Genomic DNA, 17996 nt, shown 5'->3' on the forward strand with positions numbered 1-17996 from the left:
CAAAAAGGCCATTGAATGACTCGAGCGTGGCCAGAGAAGGGCAACGGAGCTGGGGCAGGGTCTGGAGCACAGGTCTGCTGGGGAGCGGCTGGGGGAACTGGGGGGGTTCAGTCTGGAGAAGAGGAGGCTGAGGGGAGACCTCCTGGCCCTCTGCAACTCCCTGACAGGAGGGTGCAGAGAGGGGGGATGAGTTAAGGACTGTTTCAGTTCAACATCTTTATTGATAATCTTGATAAGAACATAGAGTGTATTAGGCCCCTCACTACAAAAAGGCCATTGAATGACTCGAGCGTGGCCAGAGAAGGGCAACGGAGCTGGGGCAGGGTCTGGAGCACAGGTCTGCTGGGGAGCGGCTGGGGGAACTGGGGGGTTCAGTCTGGAGAAGAGGAGGCTGAGGGGAGACCTCCTGGCCCTCTGCAACTCCCTGCCAGGAGGGTGCAGAGAGCTGGGGATGAGCCTCTTGAACCAAGTAATAAGTGATAGGACAAGAGGTGATGGCCTCAAATTGCACCAGGGAAGGTTTAGACTGGATATCAGGAAGCATTTCGTTCCAGAAGGGGTTGTTGGGTGTTGGAATGGGCTGCCCAGGGAGGTGGTGGAGTCCCCATCCCTGGAGGGGTTGAAGAGTTGGGTCGACATAGCGCTGAGGGATCTGGTGTAGTTGGGAACTGTCAGTGCTGGGTTAACAGTTGGACTGGATGATTTTCAAGGCCCTTTCCAACCTAGACGATTCTGTGATTCTGTGGGTCAAGCACTGGCTGGCTGGACGGTCCCAGAGAGTGGTGGTCAACGGAGCTAAATCCAGCTGGTGGCCAGTCACAAGTGGTGTTCCTCAGGGCTCAGTGTTGAACATTTCTGTTCAACATCTTTATTGATGATAAGGACGTAGAGTGTATTATCAGTAAGTTCACAGATGACACCAAGTTAAGCAGGAGTGTCAATCCCTGTGAAGATAGGGAGGCTCTACAGAGAGACTTGGATAGACTAGATTGGTGGGCCAATGTTAACAGGATGAGCTTCAACAAGGCCAAGTGCCAGGTCCTGAACTTGGGCCACAACAACCCCCTACAGGCCTACAGGCTTGTGTGGAAGAGAAGGATCTGGGGATTCTAATTGACAAGCAGCTGAACATGAGCCAGCAGTGTGCCCAGGTGGCCAAAAAAGCCAGCGGCATCCTGGCTTGTATTAGAACTAGTGTGATCAGCAGGAGCAGGGAGGTGACAGTCCTCCTGCGCTCTACACTGATGAGGCCACACCTGGAGCGTTGTGCCCAGTTTTGGGCACCTCAATACGAGAGAGATATCGAGGTGCTGGAGTGAGTGCAGAGGAGGGCAAAGAAGCTGGTGAAGGGCCTGGAGAATAAATCCTATGAGGAGCCATGGAAGGAGTTGGGAGTGTTCAGTTTGAGGAGGAGGAGGCTGAGGGGAGACCTCATCACTCTCTGCAGCTCCCTGAAAGGACATTATAGAGAGGTTGGTGCTGGTCTCTTCTCACAGGTGATTAGTGACAGAACAAGAGGGAACGACTTGAAACTGCAACAGGGGAGGGTCAGACTGGACATTAGGGAAAAATGTTTTCCAGAAAGAGTGGTCAGACAGCGGAATAGGCTATCCAGGGAGGGGGTGGAGTCCCCATCCCTGGATGTGTTTAAGGGTCGTTTAGATGAGATGCTGGGGGCTATGGTGTAGGGGAGAACTTTGTAGAGTTGGGCTGAGGGTTGGACTCGATGATCCCAAGGGTCTTTTCCAACCTGAATGGTTCTGTATTTCTGTAATTCTGTGACAGGGGGTTGGGTGGGGGTTAGGCCTGGGTTACATGGGCTTGGGTGGCTGTGGGACCAGGTGTGGAGCTGGGTGGTGTTGGGCCTGGATGATGTGGAGCTGGGTGGTGTGGGACCAGCAGTGGAGTTGGGTGGTTGGTGATCCTGGGTGTTAAGGGGTTAGGTGGCTATGGGGCCACGTATGGTGCTAGGCGGTGATGTGGGATTGAGTGTTGTGGGGCCACTGTGGGGTGGTACTTGCAGCAGCCTGGGCTTAGGCTGCAGTGCTGTCATCCCTGGTCTCACACAGGGTTGGCATCACCTGAGCACAGCTCCAACTCCATCCCTTCATGCTCCTCTGTATTTACTAGAGCTGAGAAATGCTGTCCCTACAGTGCTCAACATCAGCCACTGCTTCCAGGAGCCTCCCCTGTCCCTGGGATATAGTTGAGGAGACAGAGGGCTCTGGCTTACCCTGATCTGGGTAATCTTTTAGGATCTCTCTCTGGATGCTCCTTTGCATCCCCTCTGTGATGTGGGGCAGGGTGCCAGGGAGCCCATCACGCCGCTATTGCCATCAGCATGGGCTTAACCATGTTGATTTGGGACACAGAAACAGTGTCCCACTATGTGCCAAGAAACAGTGTTTGTGGGTGACAATGTTGGGTGGAGAGCATGGGGGAATTTATGGCAGCTCTTGTGCTGAGAGCTGCCTGGCATTGGGCAGAAAGCACTTCCAAATCACACCAGCTTAGCTCTGCTCCAGGGACGTGCTATCTCCAACCACTGTCACAGGGGTCTGAGCTGGCTTCAAGGTTTAAAGTGTTTTTTCAGTGGAATAAGCTCAATTTTTTAATACCTGGAAGAAACTGCCAGCCTGGAGGGTGGATGCATACAAGGCTGATGCCTTTTCACTTCCTTACAGCAAACCTTCATCTATCTAGGCATAGTACCTTGTAGGGGCTGCATGAAATCATATAGATAATATGTTAAATTATTTTTTTTCTATACAGCAGCAATATATTATAGTTTGTTTGAACTCTGGGAGTAGAGATAAGTTCAACAGTGGTAAAGCATTGGGGTTTAAGAAAGAGAAAAGGAGGAATTAATCCTCTGTTTCTAAATGTTTGAAACACAAATGAGCTAATGCATTTAAAATGGTTTCCATTTATTTAGGAAGGCTTGTTCATCCAAGTTTTCTACAACTGCACTAATTTGGGGGGAGCTTCCTACAATTTTCAGGCACAAAGACGTCTAGGTAAGCGTTGCAATAATGCACTGTGTAAAATCCTTAGAGGAAAAGAACAGATTCAGCAAGCATCACTGCATGCTTTTTCCTCAAGGAATGTGTGTCAGGCAGAGCATCTCCTGCTTCATTCACATTTTATTTACTGTTTTCTAAAATACATATTAGTAACGGTTCACAAGAGTTACAGGCAGAGAAATGCAACCAGATTTTTAAATGTGATAGCCCTACAGGCTTTCTATCAAAGTGGTAAGAAATAAAACCCATCTTTTGACACTTTCCAAATAGTATTAATTCAAAAGCATGGCTTTTAGTGAATTAGGGACCAAATTCTGATCAAAAAATTCTACTGTTAGGAATAGGAGCAAGAAATTAAGGAGGAGAGGAATGACGAGAGGAAGAGAAAAGGAATTATTCCATACAGCACTCTCCTGTAGCTCATTTTTTTTTCTGAATTTATAGAGGAACCATCCCTTGTGTTATCCCCAAGTGAATCTGAGAGCATGATGTGCATATTTATGCTCGATCCAGCCTTTCTTGCACAGAATATTTGCATGACTGCCTGTACTAATTCACATACAAGACTTGTACTGTGAGGGCCACATACTAGCACTGCTTGTACCCTGCATGTATCAGTATGTGGATATGGGAGTCATTACAGAAAGGCAGTTACATATTTCAAAATATATTGAAATTCTGAGCAGTGACACCAAATACAAAGGGATGGGATGAAAATGAAACTCACCAAAGGAGTCTTCTTCATAACTTCTTCATTTATCTGTGAAGTATCAGAAGATCCTAGATTTATTTCCCAAAGTCTATGGCTGAAGGCAGTATTTATCACTCCCATCAACCTTACATATGGACTTCACCAGCCTTTCCTAGACTGGGAATAAATCTAATTGATTGCAGGTATTTACTGCCAGTGAACTCAAGCAGCAATTTATACTCAGCAACCCAGTTAAAGTATGGTAACTACAGCAGTGCATATGTTTGATGATTTAAAGCACATGCAAATTGAAGCAAAACTGTCTGCTCCTGACAAGTTACTAGCATAACTCTTGGCATGACCAATATTTAGGTTGCATAATAGGAGATTAAAACTGGAAAGGACCAGTGAGTCATTCTAATCACAGCCTCCTTCCATAGAAAAAATCTGTCTCCATTGTCACCTTGCTTTTTTTTTTTTTTTTCCCAAACACATAAAGATTCTTTATTCTCTCCCTTCTAAACCCTGGGTTTCTTGTTAATGTGAATTCTTTCAGGTCTAACTTTTAACATCTATTTCTTTTATTTCTCTTCCATTGCCTGCAGCAACAAACGTTCCACCCACCAACTCCTACTGACCCTTAACAGCTGCATGAACCAAAGATGCCTTAATATTTATGTATGGTTTCAGTTCCTTCATTATCACTGGACATTGTTATATATTTAAGAACTATCAAGACTAAAAACACACAGAGAAATCCATGAGTGATTCTTTCTGGATTCCACTAAAATGTTTCATAATAATCTTTTCATCATATAAAAAAATCCCACTGTGCTATTATGCACATGCCCATATCGGAAAATGCCATTAGACTGCAGCCAATAACTTATCATCTGACCTAACTCTGGTATTTTTCTGCTCTAACACTATTGATTGCTTTATTCAGTGGCTCTCTCAGCATGCAGTCCTTTTAAAAAAGTAGTGCAGGGCTTAGCCTCTTTTGTAGAAGGTGTTGAGGGAGACAGGCGTATGGCAGGATCAGAACAGGAGTTACGCACCAAGATGTGGAAGAGAGCACTCTTCAGACTTTGAGAGAAAAAACCTCACTAGATCCTTTCTTTGTTTTTAGGCCCTTACAGGAAAAAAAATGTTTGTTCTGAGAGTGAATATTACACTCAACAGTGAAATAATTTCTAGATGTTACTGCTAATAAATGCCAAGTGCTTTTCATGACTAGCAATGGGGTGGCACTGTACTTAATATGGCTCTGTGCGCGTTCAATTTTCTTTAATTCAGGAAAACTCTTGAGAAGAAGAATCATTAGTGCTGTTGACTGGTAAAGAGAAGCAAGTTACACCTCTAGGGCTCAGAAAAAGAAGGTAAACAAAAGCCAGCCATCTAGATAAAAAGGGAACAAATGTTTTGGAGGGAGAACATTCCTGTAAACAGTCATTATAATGTAACTCACAGACTGCAAAATTAAGGAGCAGCTATAAATTTAGCTTAGTGTGTACTTTGAAATAGCAACGGCCTTTGTATAACATATGTTTGACTGCAATCACAAGTGATTCACTTATTGCTTACTTCACATACGCCATTAGCATGCCAAACGGCTGTGGCATTATAAATAGTATCTTATGCTTAAAGATGTTTATTCTGCTTAGTAATGTAGAGCTATCTGAAATTTTCCTATTCCTCCCCAAAGCCTGTCTTCACTCGTATCTTTATACTTCTTGGAAAGTTTGCATCTTTCTGCATATAGAAGAGAGATATTTTGCATCTCTCTGCATATTAATAACTGACATTTTTGGCCAACCATACCTTTGCCTGATTTAGGTTCTTGAGCACAGGTAAATGTGTATTCAAGTCATCCATCTTTTGCATAATAGATTGATGGGTTAAAGCACTCCATAAGATCTGAGTTCACTTCCCTCCTCAGTCTGTGGGGATTGGAACCCATATATCCACATCAGCAGAATTACCCTAGTTACTGTCTAGGCCAGGTTGGGGTACTCTTCATTTCTCATTCAGACTTTTAAAAAACTGTATAACTGCTTTTAGTGTGGGTGCTGCTACTGTGTGAAGAAAAGGGGACGAGTAAATGTTCTAGATTAAGCCATGCATAGTGCTTTTACAGACTCCTCTTACTTGCCTTTCACCAGAAAACGCAGTAATGATTCAACTTTCCCAGGGAATATTTTTATTTTGTTGAAACAGAATGGAGCAGTACTGATCCAGAGCTCTAAAGAGTGTAGATCAGACTTCTTCCCACCTTCCAAATGAAATGTAAGCCCACTGCTCTTATCTCTGGTAAAACTCAAGCTGACAAGAAACAAATTACTGCAGATAAGTATCATTTTAGTCCTGATATACAAGAACTCCTGTTACAGATCATTTAGAAATCCACTCTCAAGGGTGTGAATTAAAAATAAAATACTGTCAACAGTCCCCCAAAGCTGTTACCATAAATTCAGCAAAGGCATAGATTTGATGAAAGAGGGTTCTTGTATGGTATTTTACAGATGATGGTCATATTACGTGCATAGGGCATCACTGTGAATGCCCAACTGACTGGCAAGCTCATGTCAGAAATAAGATTCACACTCGGGTTGTTTTGCTTTGTCAGGGGCATCCAGCAATGCCTGAAACAGATCACTCCCACTTTGTAATTTGGGACAGGAATGGGGGAATAGAATAAAAAAAAAAGAGTTCTTACTAATGCAACTAAAACTAGAAGGATATGGTGACTCAAGCTGGAATCTGGCTACAAAACCCTGTTTACAATCCTCAAAATTCATGAAACTTGCCAGGTTTAATGGTTCTGAGGGCTTCAAGCCCAGTCAGCGCTTCCTAACAACATGGTCCCACATAAATCTTGCTGGTTTAGCACCAAGTCAGACAGGGGCAGTGGTTTATAACAGGCTGCCAATAGCTGCAGAATGTGCGTTTTGCTGTCAGCACGCTGGTTTGTGTGGTTCGTGCAGTTACAGCTTGGGACAGTAGAAATACATTTATCTCACAGTTTTTCACAACAGTAACAAAATGCTTCTTTATGCTTGTTCTCAGGTCAGCTTAATGCAAGGACAGACTAGTTACTTTGGGAAACAAGAACATGAGCAACACTGAGCTTTGCAGCCCTGTGCTAAGAACTTTTGGAAGCACTAAAATTCTAAATGAAAAACTTGGCTATTGCATTTTCCTTTTTATCTCATTAGAGATAACAGGAAATGTTCCAGAGGGTCTCTCATGCACACATAACTATCTGGTTAGGGAAAGACAGCTAAAATACTCTTAAACACAATTTAATGAACGAACCACCTTGAATGTGGCACAAACAATGTTCAGAGCCAACATGCAGCTAGCGGATTACGATCTTCATGGTGGCATAGACTGGGTGTGTAGGAAAGCTTGACCATTGTCATCACCTCTGGTTTCCCACTGCCTCACCTCCAACAATCTGACACAAGCCAAGCAAGTGGGTGAAATGTTAACTTAGTGACCAGATCATTTCACAATGATATAAAAATGGCTCATTCTACCAGGGTAGGAAAAGCGAGCCTCCGTTTTTGTAATGAAAACAACTAGGTGTAACCTGATGGGAATGTCTTTTCAGATGGAATCCATCCTACCCAGAGAGCATCCCGTGCACTCCAGGCACTGTTGAAGGGAGATGTCCCCAAAAGGCGGCTGTGTCCAGGTGGAAGAGGCTCAAACATTTAGAATTTATTCGGGGGCCTCTGACCCCAAATCTGTCTCCACCTCAGAAAGTTTCAGCAGCATCCTCCGGACAAATATAACATTGTAAGAAGAAAGAAAAGGACTAGTTGTCTTGGATGCCCTTGGAATGTAAAAGTAAAGGTTTAAGAGCATTCAGAGCAAAGTTCCCCCATCAGCCACCGTCTTCTCAGTTTGTAGGAACACCATTATCTCTGCTATGGCTTCCTCGGTTGTTCCCTGTGCCAGTCACATCATTCAAACACAGCTTCTGTGAAAGCAGAACGGAGCAGGGGCTCCCTCACAGGGTTAAACAAACCCAAGCCAGCCTCAGCTGATGACAGAAATCCTTTGCTGAACCCAAAGTGACAGGAATCCCGTACTCATTTGCCATCTGCATCACCCTTTACAGCTGTATTGAGTGCATACACGTGGGAGGCTGATTCTCTGCGGATCCAACCAAGCTGCTTGGATGCTCTGCACAGGTGATATGGCAAGACATGGAAAATCTGCCCCTGGGGCTGCCTGCTGCACTGCAGCTCCGGGGCATCTTTCACCGCATCTGTTCTCCAGATACCTCCTAAAACCTTGATTACTGAACCCTCACATTCCCTTGCAATATAGGTTAAGGATCACTCCGATTTTCCAACTGGCAAATGTAGGAAGGACAGAAGTTAAGTGATTTTCTCCACAATTGTACAGCAGGTCAGAGGTGGAGGCAGAGACAGAACCAGTCCTTAATTCAGGTGCTGGACAATATTCCTTCCATCTAGAATATGGACATATTCTGAAAGGTTGTATTGGTAAATACATTAAAGGAAAATCATCTCCCTGTTAGTGACTCTTAATCCAGATAAGCATGATTCCGAATTAGGCTGTAAGTGTGTTTTAAAGGGAAACACTTAACCTGTGTTATCTCCATGCTGGCACCGTAATAAATAGCCATTCCTATTTGTATCGTATTAGGCGAATAATCTTATTATTCATGAAATCTGAAGTATGTGGGTGCGAAGAATCTATGCAGAAACCATCACTCATGGCTATTTTTAGCACTTCTTCCACAAACACCTGGAAACTATTGATTTGCTTATTATCTGGCACCACCCAGAGTCTCTTTAAGTTCTGCCTGGTGTACTCTTCTTCAGGAAGGCCTTCCACACTTGCAACCCAATCTAAGGTCAAATGGTTGGGGTCCTGCAGGTAGCTGGATATGGAAGAGAGGTTTCCGTTGAAGCAATAGTAAAGTTTGGAACCGAGAAGCTTCAAGAACAAGCACGATGTGGAGAAGATACGGGCACTGAACACTTCCATGTTGGAGGAAGACAGGCTGTAGATCTGGGGTGCTTCTCGGACGGTGAAGTGAACTGTCTGGGTCTTCTGATCGAGGGTGATGTTGAGCATGGCATTCTTCTCTGCTTTAGAAAGCTCCACCTCCTTCTCCTGCAAAGCCTCAATCAGGGGCTGAATTTGATAAAAATCTACTTCCCGTCGAAGTAAGCCCATTTCCTGAAAGTCTTCAGGGAGGTCCAAGTGAGAAGTTCGTAAGAAGTTCAGGATATAGCGGAAGATTTTGCCATCTCTGTCAATAAAGCAGTTGCCTTGGCTGTCCTTCTTGGTTGGGATCTTCCCACTAAACATGGCCCCCAGCATGGAGTCTGGAAAGCTGGTCAGGGTGGACAGAGAGGTGGTATAGAGTTTACCTCCAACATTGAGCGTGATTGGTTCTGACATGACGGAAAATTCACAGTGCTGGGACTAATTCTAAATTAAAAAAAAAAATCCAATACCACACATTTAGTTGCATTTACCTTTTTGAAAGGTTAAACTACAGAGATAGAGTCTTAAATATATAAGGGTAACTACGTGGCATAAATTCATCATAGAAGTTAGAAGTGAGGAATTGCTTTTGGAGGTTATATCTTAAGAACAAGCGTAAGGATGTTTTTTTCTCCCAACAGACTTGAACAGAACTTTTTTTAGTCCAGTTTAGAGCCAGAAATCATGAGTCTTCCACAATTTTTACCATCATGCTAAAAGTGAAATCTGTCCCATGGATGCCTATAGCAGAACAACTGCTGACTTCAAAGCAAGACTTGCGTTTTGTGCTCACCTGATCCCATCTCCCTCGCAAATACAGAATTTAGAGGGGAAAAAAAGGACAGGACAAGAACTGGACACAACCCAACACTTTCTACAGCATCCGAAGATATAATTAAAGCAGCAAAGCTGTTGCAGCAGAATCCCCTGACACACATGTGAGTGCAGTCAGCCTAGCTGGGAGCCAGCGAGCCGTGCTGCCGTAAGCACGTGACAGACTGCAGTTCCATTCAGTAAAAAAACAAACAAACAAACAAACCAGCAGGCTTTCTTCTTCCAACAGGCTTTACCTTAGAAAACATTTCCTAATTAATTGGGGCCATATCCCAGTTGACGTAGTTTCCATGCAGCTCCTCTGCAATCAGCTGAGATGGACAGAGGATGCAATTTTATGGCGCAGTTAAGCGTCACTGCTGCAGGAAGGGACATACCTCCCTCCACCATACCTTCCTCCTCCCTTATGCCAGCTCTGGCACTCATCTGCCCCTATAGGGAACCACTTTAGGGAGAAAAAGCATAATTTTCTATTCAGGCTATGTTTCTGTTACATCTTGGAACCAGAGGAATGCCAGGGCTGGTGGCAGGGAACAGGAAGGAGCTACGTAGCTCTTTCCACTGCAGATCAGCTCAGCTGCCTTGAAAAGGTGGGTCCTAATTCCTGCCAGCTGAGGACCTGCAAGTCTGTTTTTCCTTGTTTGCTGAATCTAAATCAATCAAAAGTTCATTCCCAGTTTTATTGTTGACTTAATCAGCAGGAAAGCCATCAGTGTCTACTTACAGAGGTAGGAAGTAACTCTTGCTGTAGCAACTAGAGTCGTTCAACAGAAAGCCACCAAACAGCTCCCTTGAAATTAAACTTAAGTGCAGGCACTTTCCTAACTAGTCATGGAATAATCATAGACACTATGACGCTGTTATCAACTCTGGAGTCACAGCAAAATACAGATGGGAAGAATGTCATCTTGTACCAAAATAGCAATTCTTTTATGGCTGCTGAAACCCAAATGATAGTGTTAATGGCACCCTAAAACAAACACACCCCTAGATAGCGAGCACATTTTGCTATGAAAAACATGCCTAACCTAGGGCAGCTAATGAACAGGTCAAAGGAGAATCTGTATTTCACTTCTAGTTTAAGACTAGCTTTCCACTCTGTTCTTTAGCCCGCAGCACACACTCTGTATCTCACAGCACAGTAATGAATGGAAAGAAGCAGATCTCTAAATCCGAGTGCTTTGCCCACGTATCCCTTGTCCCACATATCCAACCAAACTGGCAAATAAAGACGCATGCATAGACCAACACAACACCCCATCTATGCCCATGACCAAAGACCATCTTTGTGACTAACCTCAGCCAAATACACCCTAGAAAAAAATATTTGTTCCAGTGCTAAACTCCCCTTAGCATGGTGGCCTTGGTGTACTTCCCACTCTTGAAGACTTCTACCCAATTTAGAGTCAAGAGCTGTTTAAAACTGATCATCTAGAGGCTTCAACTAGGCTAATTCTGTGGTATGAGTGGCTGCCGTGTATTTTGTCCCATAAGGACTTCCAGTATGGCTGTAAAAGCATTGCTACAAGCACAGTCTGACATTCACAAAACCAGCTTAAAATGGGTTTTACTTTTTTTCAGGTTTCATCAAATGAACGCGTTCCCTACATTTCCCTGCAAATACCACAGCCTGTACAAGCAGGACTGACAGTGACCCCAAAGGCCATGTTTGTTGCTTCCCATCTTCTGCTACTCCTCAGGCTGTTTTAGACTAAACAACCCAAATGTTTCTGCTCTTTCTTCATAGGCCATGTTTTCAGATTTTTGAGCCCAAGCCTGTCCTTATCTATATCATAGCAGTAGTTTTCTCATGCTGCCAGCCTTTGCCAGCTGCAGAGGGAGAGGTTTCCCTCACTGTGTACGTGACAGGCTTCACTTGGCAGAGCCCCTTGTCAAGAGTCACGATCTAAAGACCAGATGGTCCAAAGATAACAGATTTTCATTTTAAACTCAACATTCACCCTAGGTTTATTCTGATCCAAAGACTCACTGGCTATGTAAGTTGAATGAGAGGCAAATGTCTCAGTCCAATCTGAACAGATAATGTTTAAAACATAGACCCATGGGATGGTTTGGGTTGGAAGGGACCTTAAAGACCATCCAGTTCCAACTCCCCTGCCCCAGGCAGGGCCACCTTCCACTAGCCCAGGTTGCCCAAAGCCCCATCCAACCTGGCCTTGAACCCTTCCAGGGAGGGGGCAGCCACAGCTTCTCTGGGCAGCCTGTGCCAGGGCCTCACCCCCCTCACAGGGAACAATTTCTGCCTTAGATCTCATCTAAATCTCCCCTCTTGCAGATTAAAACTGCTGCCCCTCATCCTATCCCTACACCCCCTGATGAGTCCCTTCCCCCTTTCCTGCAGCCCCTTTCAGCCCTGGGAGGCCGCTCTAAGGTCTCCCTGGAGCCTTCTCTTCTCCAGCTGAACCCCCCAACTCTCCCAGCCTGCCCTCACAGGGGGGGCTCCAGCCCCCCCCAGCATCTCTGTGGCCTCCTCTGGCCCCACTGGAGCAGGTCCGTGTCCTTCTGCTCTTGGTGACCCCAGAGCTGGACCCAGCCCTGCAGGGGGGTCTGACCAGAGCAGAGTAAAGGGGGAGAATCTTGTAACTGGTGTCTTTATCAGCAGTCCCAAAAGGGAGGCTGCTAACTAAATATGGCAGTAACATGAGCTCTCCGAAGCTGAAGACCACATCTATGGTGCCAGTAACAGCATCAGAAATTTGACCAAGGTTTAGCTCTGGCATTGGAAGAGTTGTGGGTGTAGCAGCACAGAGCTCAGCAGACACAGCGTTACCCCTCGCCACATGGGCTCTGCTCCTCTCCCACCTCTGGACGCTGCTCAGACAGGTGCCCTGACCAGCCTGTTCTGCTTATGGCTATTTTGCAGCCTACAGACCCACACAAGCTGGATTTCAGTCTCCCAGGACACAAGCTTGCTTTTATTTTGGACCTCCCCACTGCCCCCACACCTGATTAAATTCTTCCTAACATTTAAAGATGCAAACATCTGGCCCATGGATAAGGCTGCAGGATAACTAGTCCACGGCTGTCATTCATAAAATGGAATCAACATATGACAAGTTAATGATCTAGTTTTGCCTAATTCATCCCATTACTTGCACGTTTGTATCTTCCTAGCGTGAAGATGAATCTGATAGTCTGGCAACCTCGGAAGACCCAAAACTGCAGCACAAGTGAGCACGCATATGTCTACTGGATTCACCATCAACTGGACTTAATGCATTGGCCAACCAATGTACCTGACAGTAGCTGGGAAAAGAAAGTCAGTCTTTGCTGCTTTTTTCTTATAAACTTGTTAATGAAAAAAGGTTTTCATAAACTTGTAAAAATTTAAATTAAATGGGTTGTCAGTTTTCTCTCTTTGCTCATCCAGCCAGCATTTGCAGTCCTGACCCCAGTTTATCAGGCCTGGGTAGTTTGCTGATGCAATATAAAGGTTCTCCAGGAATGCAGCAGGGAAATCACTTCTGCTTGGTGACATTTCTGCAGAGAGGAGGTACCAAGAGATCTTGGACATGGGTGGCTAAAACCTGCAGTCACCAAGGTCAAGTACGAATTGGGTCACAGTTCTTGGAAGCAGATAATTACAGTAAAGCCTTTCATGTAGCTGCCCTCCCAAGTAACACTTAAAATTAATCCAAATCAGATCAGCTAGAGATCTAATTTGAGAGTTGAAGATGTGAATTTGGCCATAGAGCACAGGATTTATTTTGTGCTTTTAGAGTGACTTTTATTTAAATCCATCTTTCTTTTAAAAACAGATGTATTTAATATCATGGGGAGAAAAAAAAAAAAAATCTACAGTTAGATTTAAAGTCAATATCTTTTCCGATGATGTAAACTGAGAGAAACCAGCAGTGGTGAAGTTTTCAGAAAAGTCAAATGCCTGAAGAGAAGCTGCTGTCTGAGCATCTGAGCATTTCAAATGACCAGAGCTTGTAAAGTTTAATTTGGATTTTACTCACAGGAGCATCCTCAAGAGATGCATAGAGAACATTGCTGTAAAGACCTACCCCATTTAGTTCACCGAATAATTGGTTTGAACTTGGGAGAGTGATGGGGGTTGACACAGCAGTGAAATAACAAAAATCTACCTGTTTTCACTTATCAATGCTTTCACATATTTAGAACCATCAGCTCAGTTCCTTCATTATCACAACACTTCTTCCTTTGTTTCATCATTTGGAATGTAAAACAGCTTTGGATAAGCTTATTTCCCCTCTTATGGATTCATCACATTTAAGAGCGCTTTAATTAGCTAATAAATAAAATTCTGTATACGTAATTTAAGTGAGTGCCTGTTTCACCCAACCTGGCAAGACCCACAAGTGTACAAGTAATCATCCAAAAAAAAAAAAAAAAAAAAAAAAAGCATCAGTCGCAATTTGCCAACATAAATAAAATGTAAAGAAATGGCACAAATATCACTATGTACTTAACCACTCTGGAAAATGGGTACAGCTGTAGTCTACCCCTTTTTAGCCAAAAAAATGCAGTTTAATGGGAAGTTTAAAGTTATATTTATATGTTTTTCAGAGAGAAATGGATCTTTTCTTAAGACATATACCTATATATAAAGACAATTTTTTAGCAGGATTTTTCAGGTTATTTATTCAGATAAAAAATAAGTTAAATCATTCCAGTTAAAAATAATCTACCCTGAAACAGCAAGTTTATAAAACACCGAAGAGATATGGTATGTCTGTTTAAGAGTCTCATTGAACACCTGAAGGAAACAACTGCAATCACAAACTAAAGCTAATACTAGTTTAGCTGAACCTATAAATACCAGCAGGGCAGAGAAAAGGTACTAAACAGATAAAAAAAGAGAACCAGAAGTTTTTATTTGGGAAAATGTGTAGCAATACCTTGATTTCCCTGACAGGTAAACACTAACAGAAGTATTTATTGGAAAAATATTGCTCAGGAAAAGTGGCAGTAATTGCCTGCAAACACAGATTTCACTTTCCCAATGGCAGCAAAGGAAAATGAATCAATTCTTTGGGATTTCAGAGGCAACGCCTAAAACGGGGTTAACAGGCTGATCCTAGAGTCCTTCAGGGGATCTCATTAATTAAATTAATTAAACAAAGCAGCAAAGTAAGAGCAATCTGTAGGTTGGTAGGAGTGGGTCATGATGTATCACCTTAAGGTTTCCAAAGTCCATCCCACAGGCTGCCTATGGCCTCCGAAACCTTTATGTGTGGCATTAAAGGCATTAAAAGTTGTAGCATCCCCTGAAATAGCCATTAATGGAATCTGTGACAGCAACAGGGTCTCTTCCAGCCAGATGTAGTGCTATGTGGCCATTTACACAGTCACTGCCCCTGGTTTTAATTTTATACATCAGGAATTTCACTGCTGGTTAATTTTATAGCGCAGCCTTCAATAGCTCACTTGTGAAACATCCCTTCATGACCAGAATTTTGGAAACCTGTATTTAAGACATGAAATATGTGCAGCTTTTTAAAGAAATAGTCAAGGAGTAACAATGAACTGCAAAATAGACACACAGCAAAAAAACCCCAGAGATTAATTATTTAGGCTGGGACAATGAAGGATGCCTAAGTGGCAATGAAATTAAAGCAAGCTGAGGACTATTTCTGCTAAGCATCAGGAACTACAACCAGACTAAAAACCTCTCTGGCTTTTTGAGTATTGCCCAAGAGAGCTGGTGAAAGCCACATCAGCTGGATAAATGTTACAAGAGTCACATCAGGTAATGCATTATAGGAAGTAATTCTGCATTGGGAGGGGCAGGATTGATTTCAGCTAAAAAGGAGGTAGGAAAAAAGAAATATCTGGGCACCTGTATGGCAGCTGGAGACTTTAAATGTGGTTCGGAAGGATGTGGATGGTTGGTTGCAGGATGGGGCTCCGGTCTGCTTCGTTAGAGTGCATTAATGGCAAACACAAAGGCAAAGATACTTGTTTCTCCGCGCTGCTGGTTCTGCTTTGGGTTTGGCCCCAGATTCCCCACCCTCGGCACATATCGCTTTGCTCCATCACGTCTTACCGAAACTCATGTTTCAGTTTGAGGTAAAAAAATTCCAGTTTCCACAAAACACCTGAATCCTGAGAAAAAAAAACCAAACAAACTCTCGTGAAACTGTGAACTCCAGATCTAGGCACATGCAGCCCCACGGAACTTGCTGTGACTCTTATCTGCAGACCAGTTTTGTGCCTTGTCCCTTCTCAAGAGAATGATTTTGCAGAGAAAATCGAGACCCTAAGGAAGGAGTTTGTGCCCCGCTGTGTTATGGGGACTGCAGATGAGGCAGTTTGAAATCTAGAAATCACCCCATGAAAAATAGGAGAAAAATAACAACAAAGGAAAAACAAAGGGAGCACAGAAACAAAATAAATAATTTAGTGGATTAAAAAAAAAAAAAAAGATAAAAAACTCAACTGACCACTTAGCCAGGAGCAGCCAGCAGGCACCAAGTGAGAGCTGAGTTTAAGGAAGAATTTGGGACAGAATTCATCCCAGGGACAGATTTACCATCCCTTCACGTACCCCTGATGCATGTTTATTTATCTCGGCTCACCCTCAACTACAAAAGGTTAAACATTTACAATATGGTTTCTACACACTATATGCTTATTTATAGTAAACGTGGAGATGAAAACACATGTTTTCCTATCGCTGCAGGGTGGACCCAACTAATCGTTTAATATCAGTCCCGCCAATACAGTGCGGCACTTAGAGGCTTTAAAATTCAGTGAGTGAGGCAGAGCTCGGTTGTGTCTGCCAGGGACGAGATATCCCGAAAGGCAGTGCTGGAGGGGGGGCCGGCAACTGCTTTTTGTTTTGGGACTACTGTGAGCCACTGGAAATTTCCAGCCGGTGTTTGGGGAAAGGCCGCGCTCACGCTCGAGGCTGGCACGGGGGACACGGGGGACGGGACTCAAATTCCCAGCAGGCGTGTGGCAGGAACACGGCTCACGGCTCAGCCTTGCCTTCTCCCTGCGAGACGGGATTGGTATCGATCTGCCGGCAGCTGCCATACCCGCCGACAGACGCACTGACTATCCGCCATCGGAGAGCGGCTGCTGAGCCACCAGCGGGCTATATTTATTTCTATTTCATTTTCTAGCCGTGCTTCGTTAGACACAGAAAATGCTCCTCTGCCAACGAGACGCACCGACAACGGGAGAGCGTGAACGGGAGTTTCGTAACGTCCCCGGTTTGTTGTGGGTGCGATGCTGTGTGTTCATCCCTTCCCAGACCTGCACCTTGATGCCTCTGAGCATCGCCTGGGCTGCCTGCTTAGGGATGCAGGTGAATGCTAGAGGCTGCGCGTCCGGCTCTCTGCAGATGCTGAATTTAAGTAAAAAAAAAAAAAGAAGGGGTAGAGAGACAGGGGTAGGAAACAGACCTGGTGCCCAGTTAGTAAAAGGAAGGAGCGATATCAAACAAAGGTCAGGTTCCTCCTGAGAGAAGAGGAATGAAAGCAGCGGTGCACGGTGGGGAGGAGGAGAACGAAATGAAGGTTAACTGCTACTGAAGGAGAACGGCAGAAGACAAGATGGACGAGGAGAGGGAGTGCAGAGCCAGAGAAATGCGGCTGCAGTGAGGTTTGGAGAATAACAGCCAAAGCGCTGCGGTGCTCAGCACTCTCCTGGCGTGACCCCTGATACCCGTGGGCTCAGGGGCTGCCGTGTGGGCAATGCAGACTGCAGGAGGGCACTGCCACCAGCCCCTTCGGGGCCTCACGGCAGCAGGAGCATCACTTTTCCTTCCAAGCAGCTGATGTAACCCTTTATACAGTCCATTATACCAATTTAATACCAACCCCAGCAAAAGTTTTCCCTCATTTCTAATGTCCTGTCCAAGCATCCACATGAATATCCTTTGGAGTATCTTTCAGATACTCTTTATTTCCTTCCTGGACCACTTCCTCCACACACGTGGTAGACCACCACCTGCCTACTGCTCGATGCACACACAGACTGGTTCAGCAACCCAACTTCCACCCCATCTCCCGCTGACCCCAGGGCTCCCCTGCAATTAGAGGGCGGCTAATTGCCAGCACGGATGCAGCTGCACGTTAGCAAAACCCACTCGGCAATAACCTTAACAAGGTAGGTGCCAGCCAAGAATTCGACCCTCCGCAGGGTATGGCTCATGCTTGTCACCCAGCCGGCTGCAGAGCCGGCCCTGAGCGTGCCCATGCAGGGCTGGGATTTGCTAAACTGCTGAAAATCCTTTAATTTTGGAGATGTTTCATTCAAAGCTGGTAGGGGGGGGATTGCAAAGTTTGCAGAGTGGGGCTGAGCCCTATCCTGTTAAGAGCAACCATAGAGGTATGGCTCCTCCCTACAAAGCCAAGCGTTCACACTATTAAATTAGCTTAAAACACTTAAAAAAAAAAAAAAAAAAAAAAAAAAAAAAAAAA

General features: G+C 44.5%; 3 protein-coding genes across 7 annotated transcripts in view; 1 reads left to right on the top strand and 2 right to left on the bottom strand.

The window, feature by feature from the left end:
• ALG8 (ALG8, alpha-1,3-glucosyltransferase) overlaps positions 1–5312 on the bottom strand; it is an 18373-nt gene extending 13061 nt beyond the window's left edge. The window contains exon 1 of the mRNA XM_026851320.1: positions 5299–5312. Coding sequence (XP_026707121.1) covers positions 5299–5312 — 14 coding nt within the window. The remainder of the gene's footprint in view (positions 1–5298) is intronic.
• KCTD21 (potassium channel tetramerization domain containing 21) lies at positions 2903–17605 on the bottom strand. 4 transcript variants are annotated; one of them, XM_026844872.1, is made up of 4 exons: positions 17524–17599; positions 15407–15672; positions 14995–15031; positions 2903–9189 (listed from the first exon to the last, which is right to left on the bottom strand). In XM_026844872.1, exon 4 carries the CDS (start codon positions 9157–9159, stop codon positions 8377–8379), a length of 783 nt encoding a protein of 260 aa, XP_026700673.1. In that variant the 5' UTR covers positions 9160–9189; positions 14995–15031; positions 15407–15672; positions 17524–17599; the 3' UTR covers positions 2903–8376. The 4 variants fall into 4 exon arrangements, with proteins under 4 accessions (XP_026700673.1, XP_026700692.1, XP_026700683.1 ...); XM_026844862.1 differs by lacking the exon at positions 14995–15031 and having other exon boundaries at positions 2904–9189; XM_026844891.1 differs by lacking the exons at positions 14995–15031; positions 15407–15672 and having other exon boundaries at positions 17524–17605.
• USP35 (ubiquitin specific peptidase 35) overlaps positions 17583–17996 on the top strand; it is a 28145-nt gene continuing 27731 nt past the window's right edge. Inside the window, exon 1 of one of the 2 annotated variants that reach the window (XM_026844837.1) lies at positions 17583–17682. The gene's annotated coding sequence lies outside the window, so the exon portion shown is untranslated. The remainder of the gene's footprint in view (positions 17683–17996) is intronic. The other variant, XM_026844828.1, reaches the window with a different exon arrangement.

Source organism: Athene cunicularia, assembly GCF_003259725.1.
Source record: "Athene cunicularia isolate RWA chromosome 1 unlocalized genomic scaffold, athCun1 chr1_part1, whole genome shotgun sequence".
Lineage (NCBI taxonomy): Eukaryota > Metazoa > Chordata > Aves > Strigiformes > Strigidae > Athene > Athene cunicularia.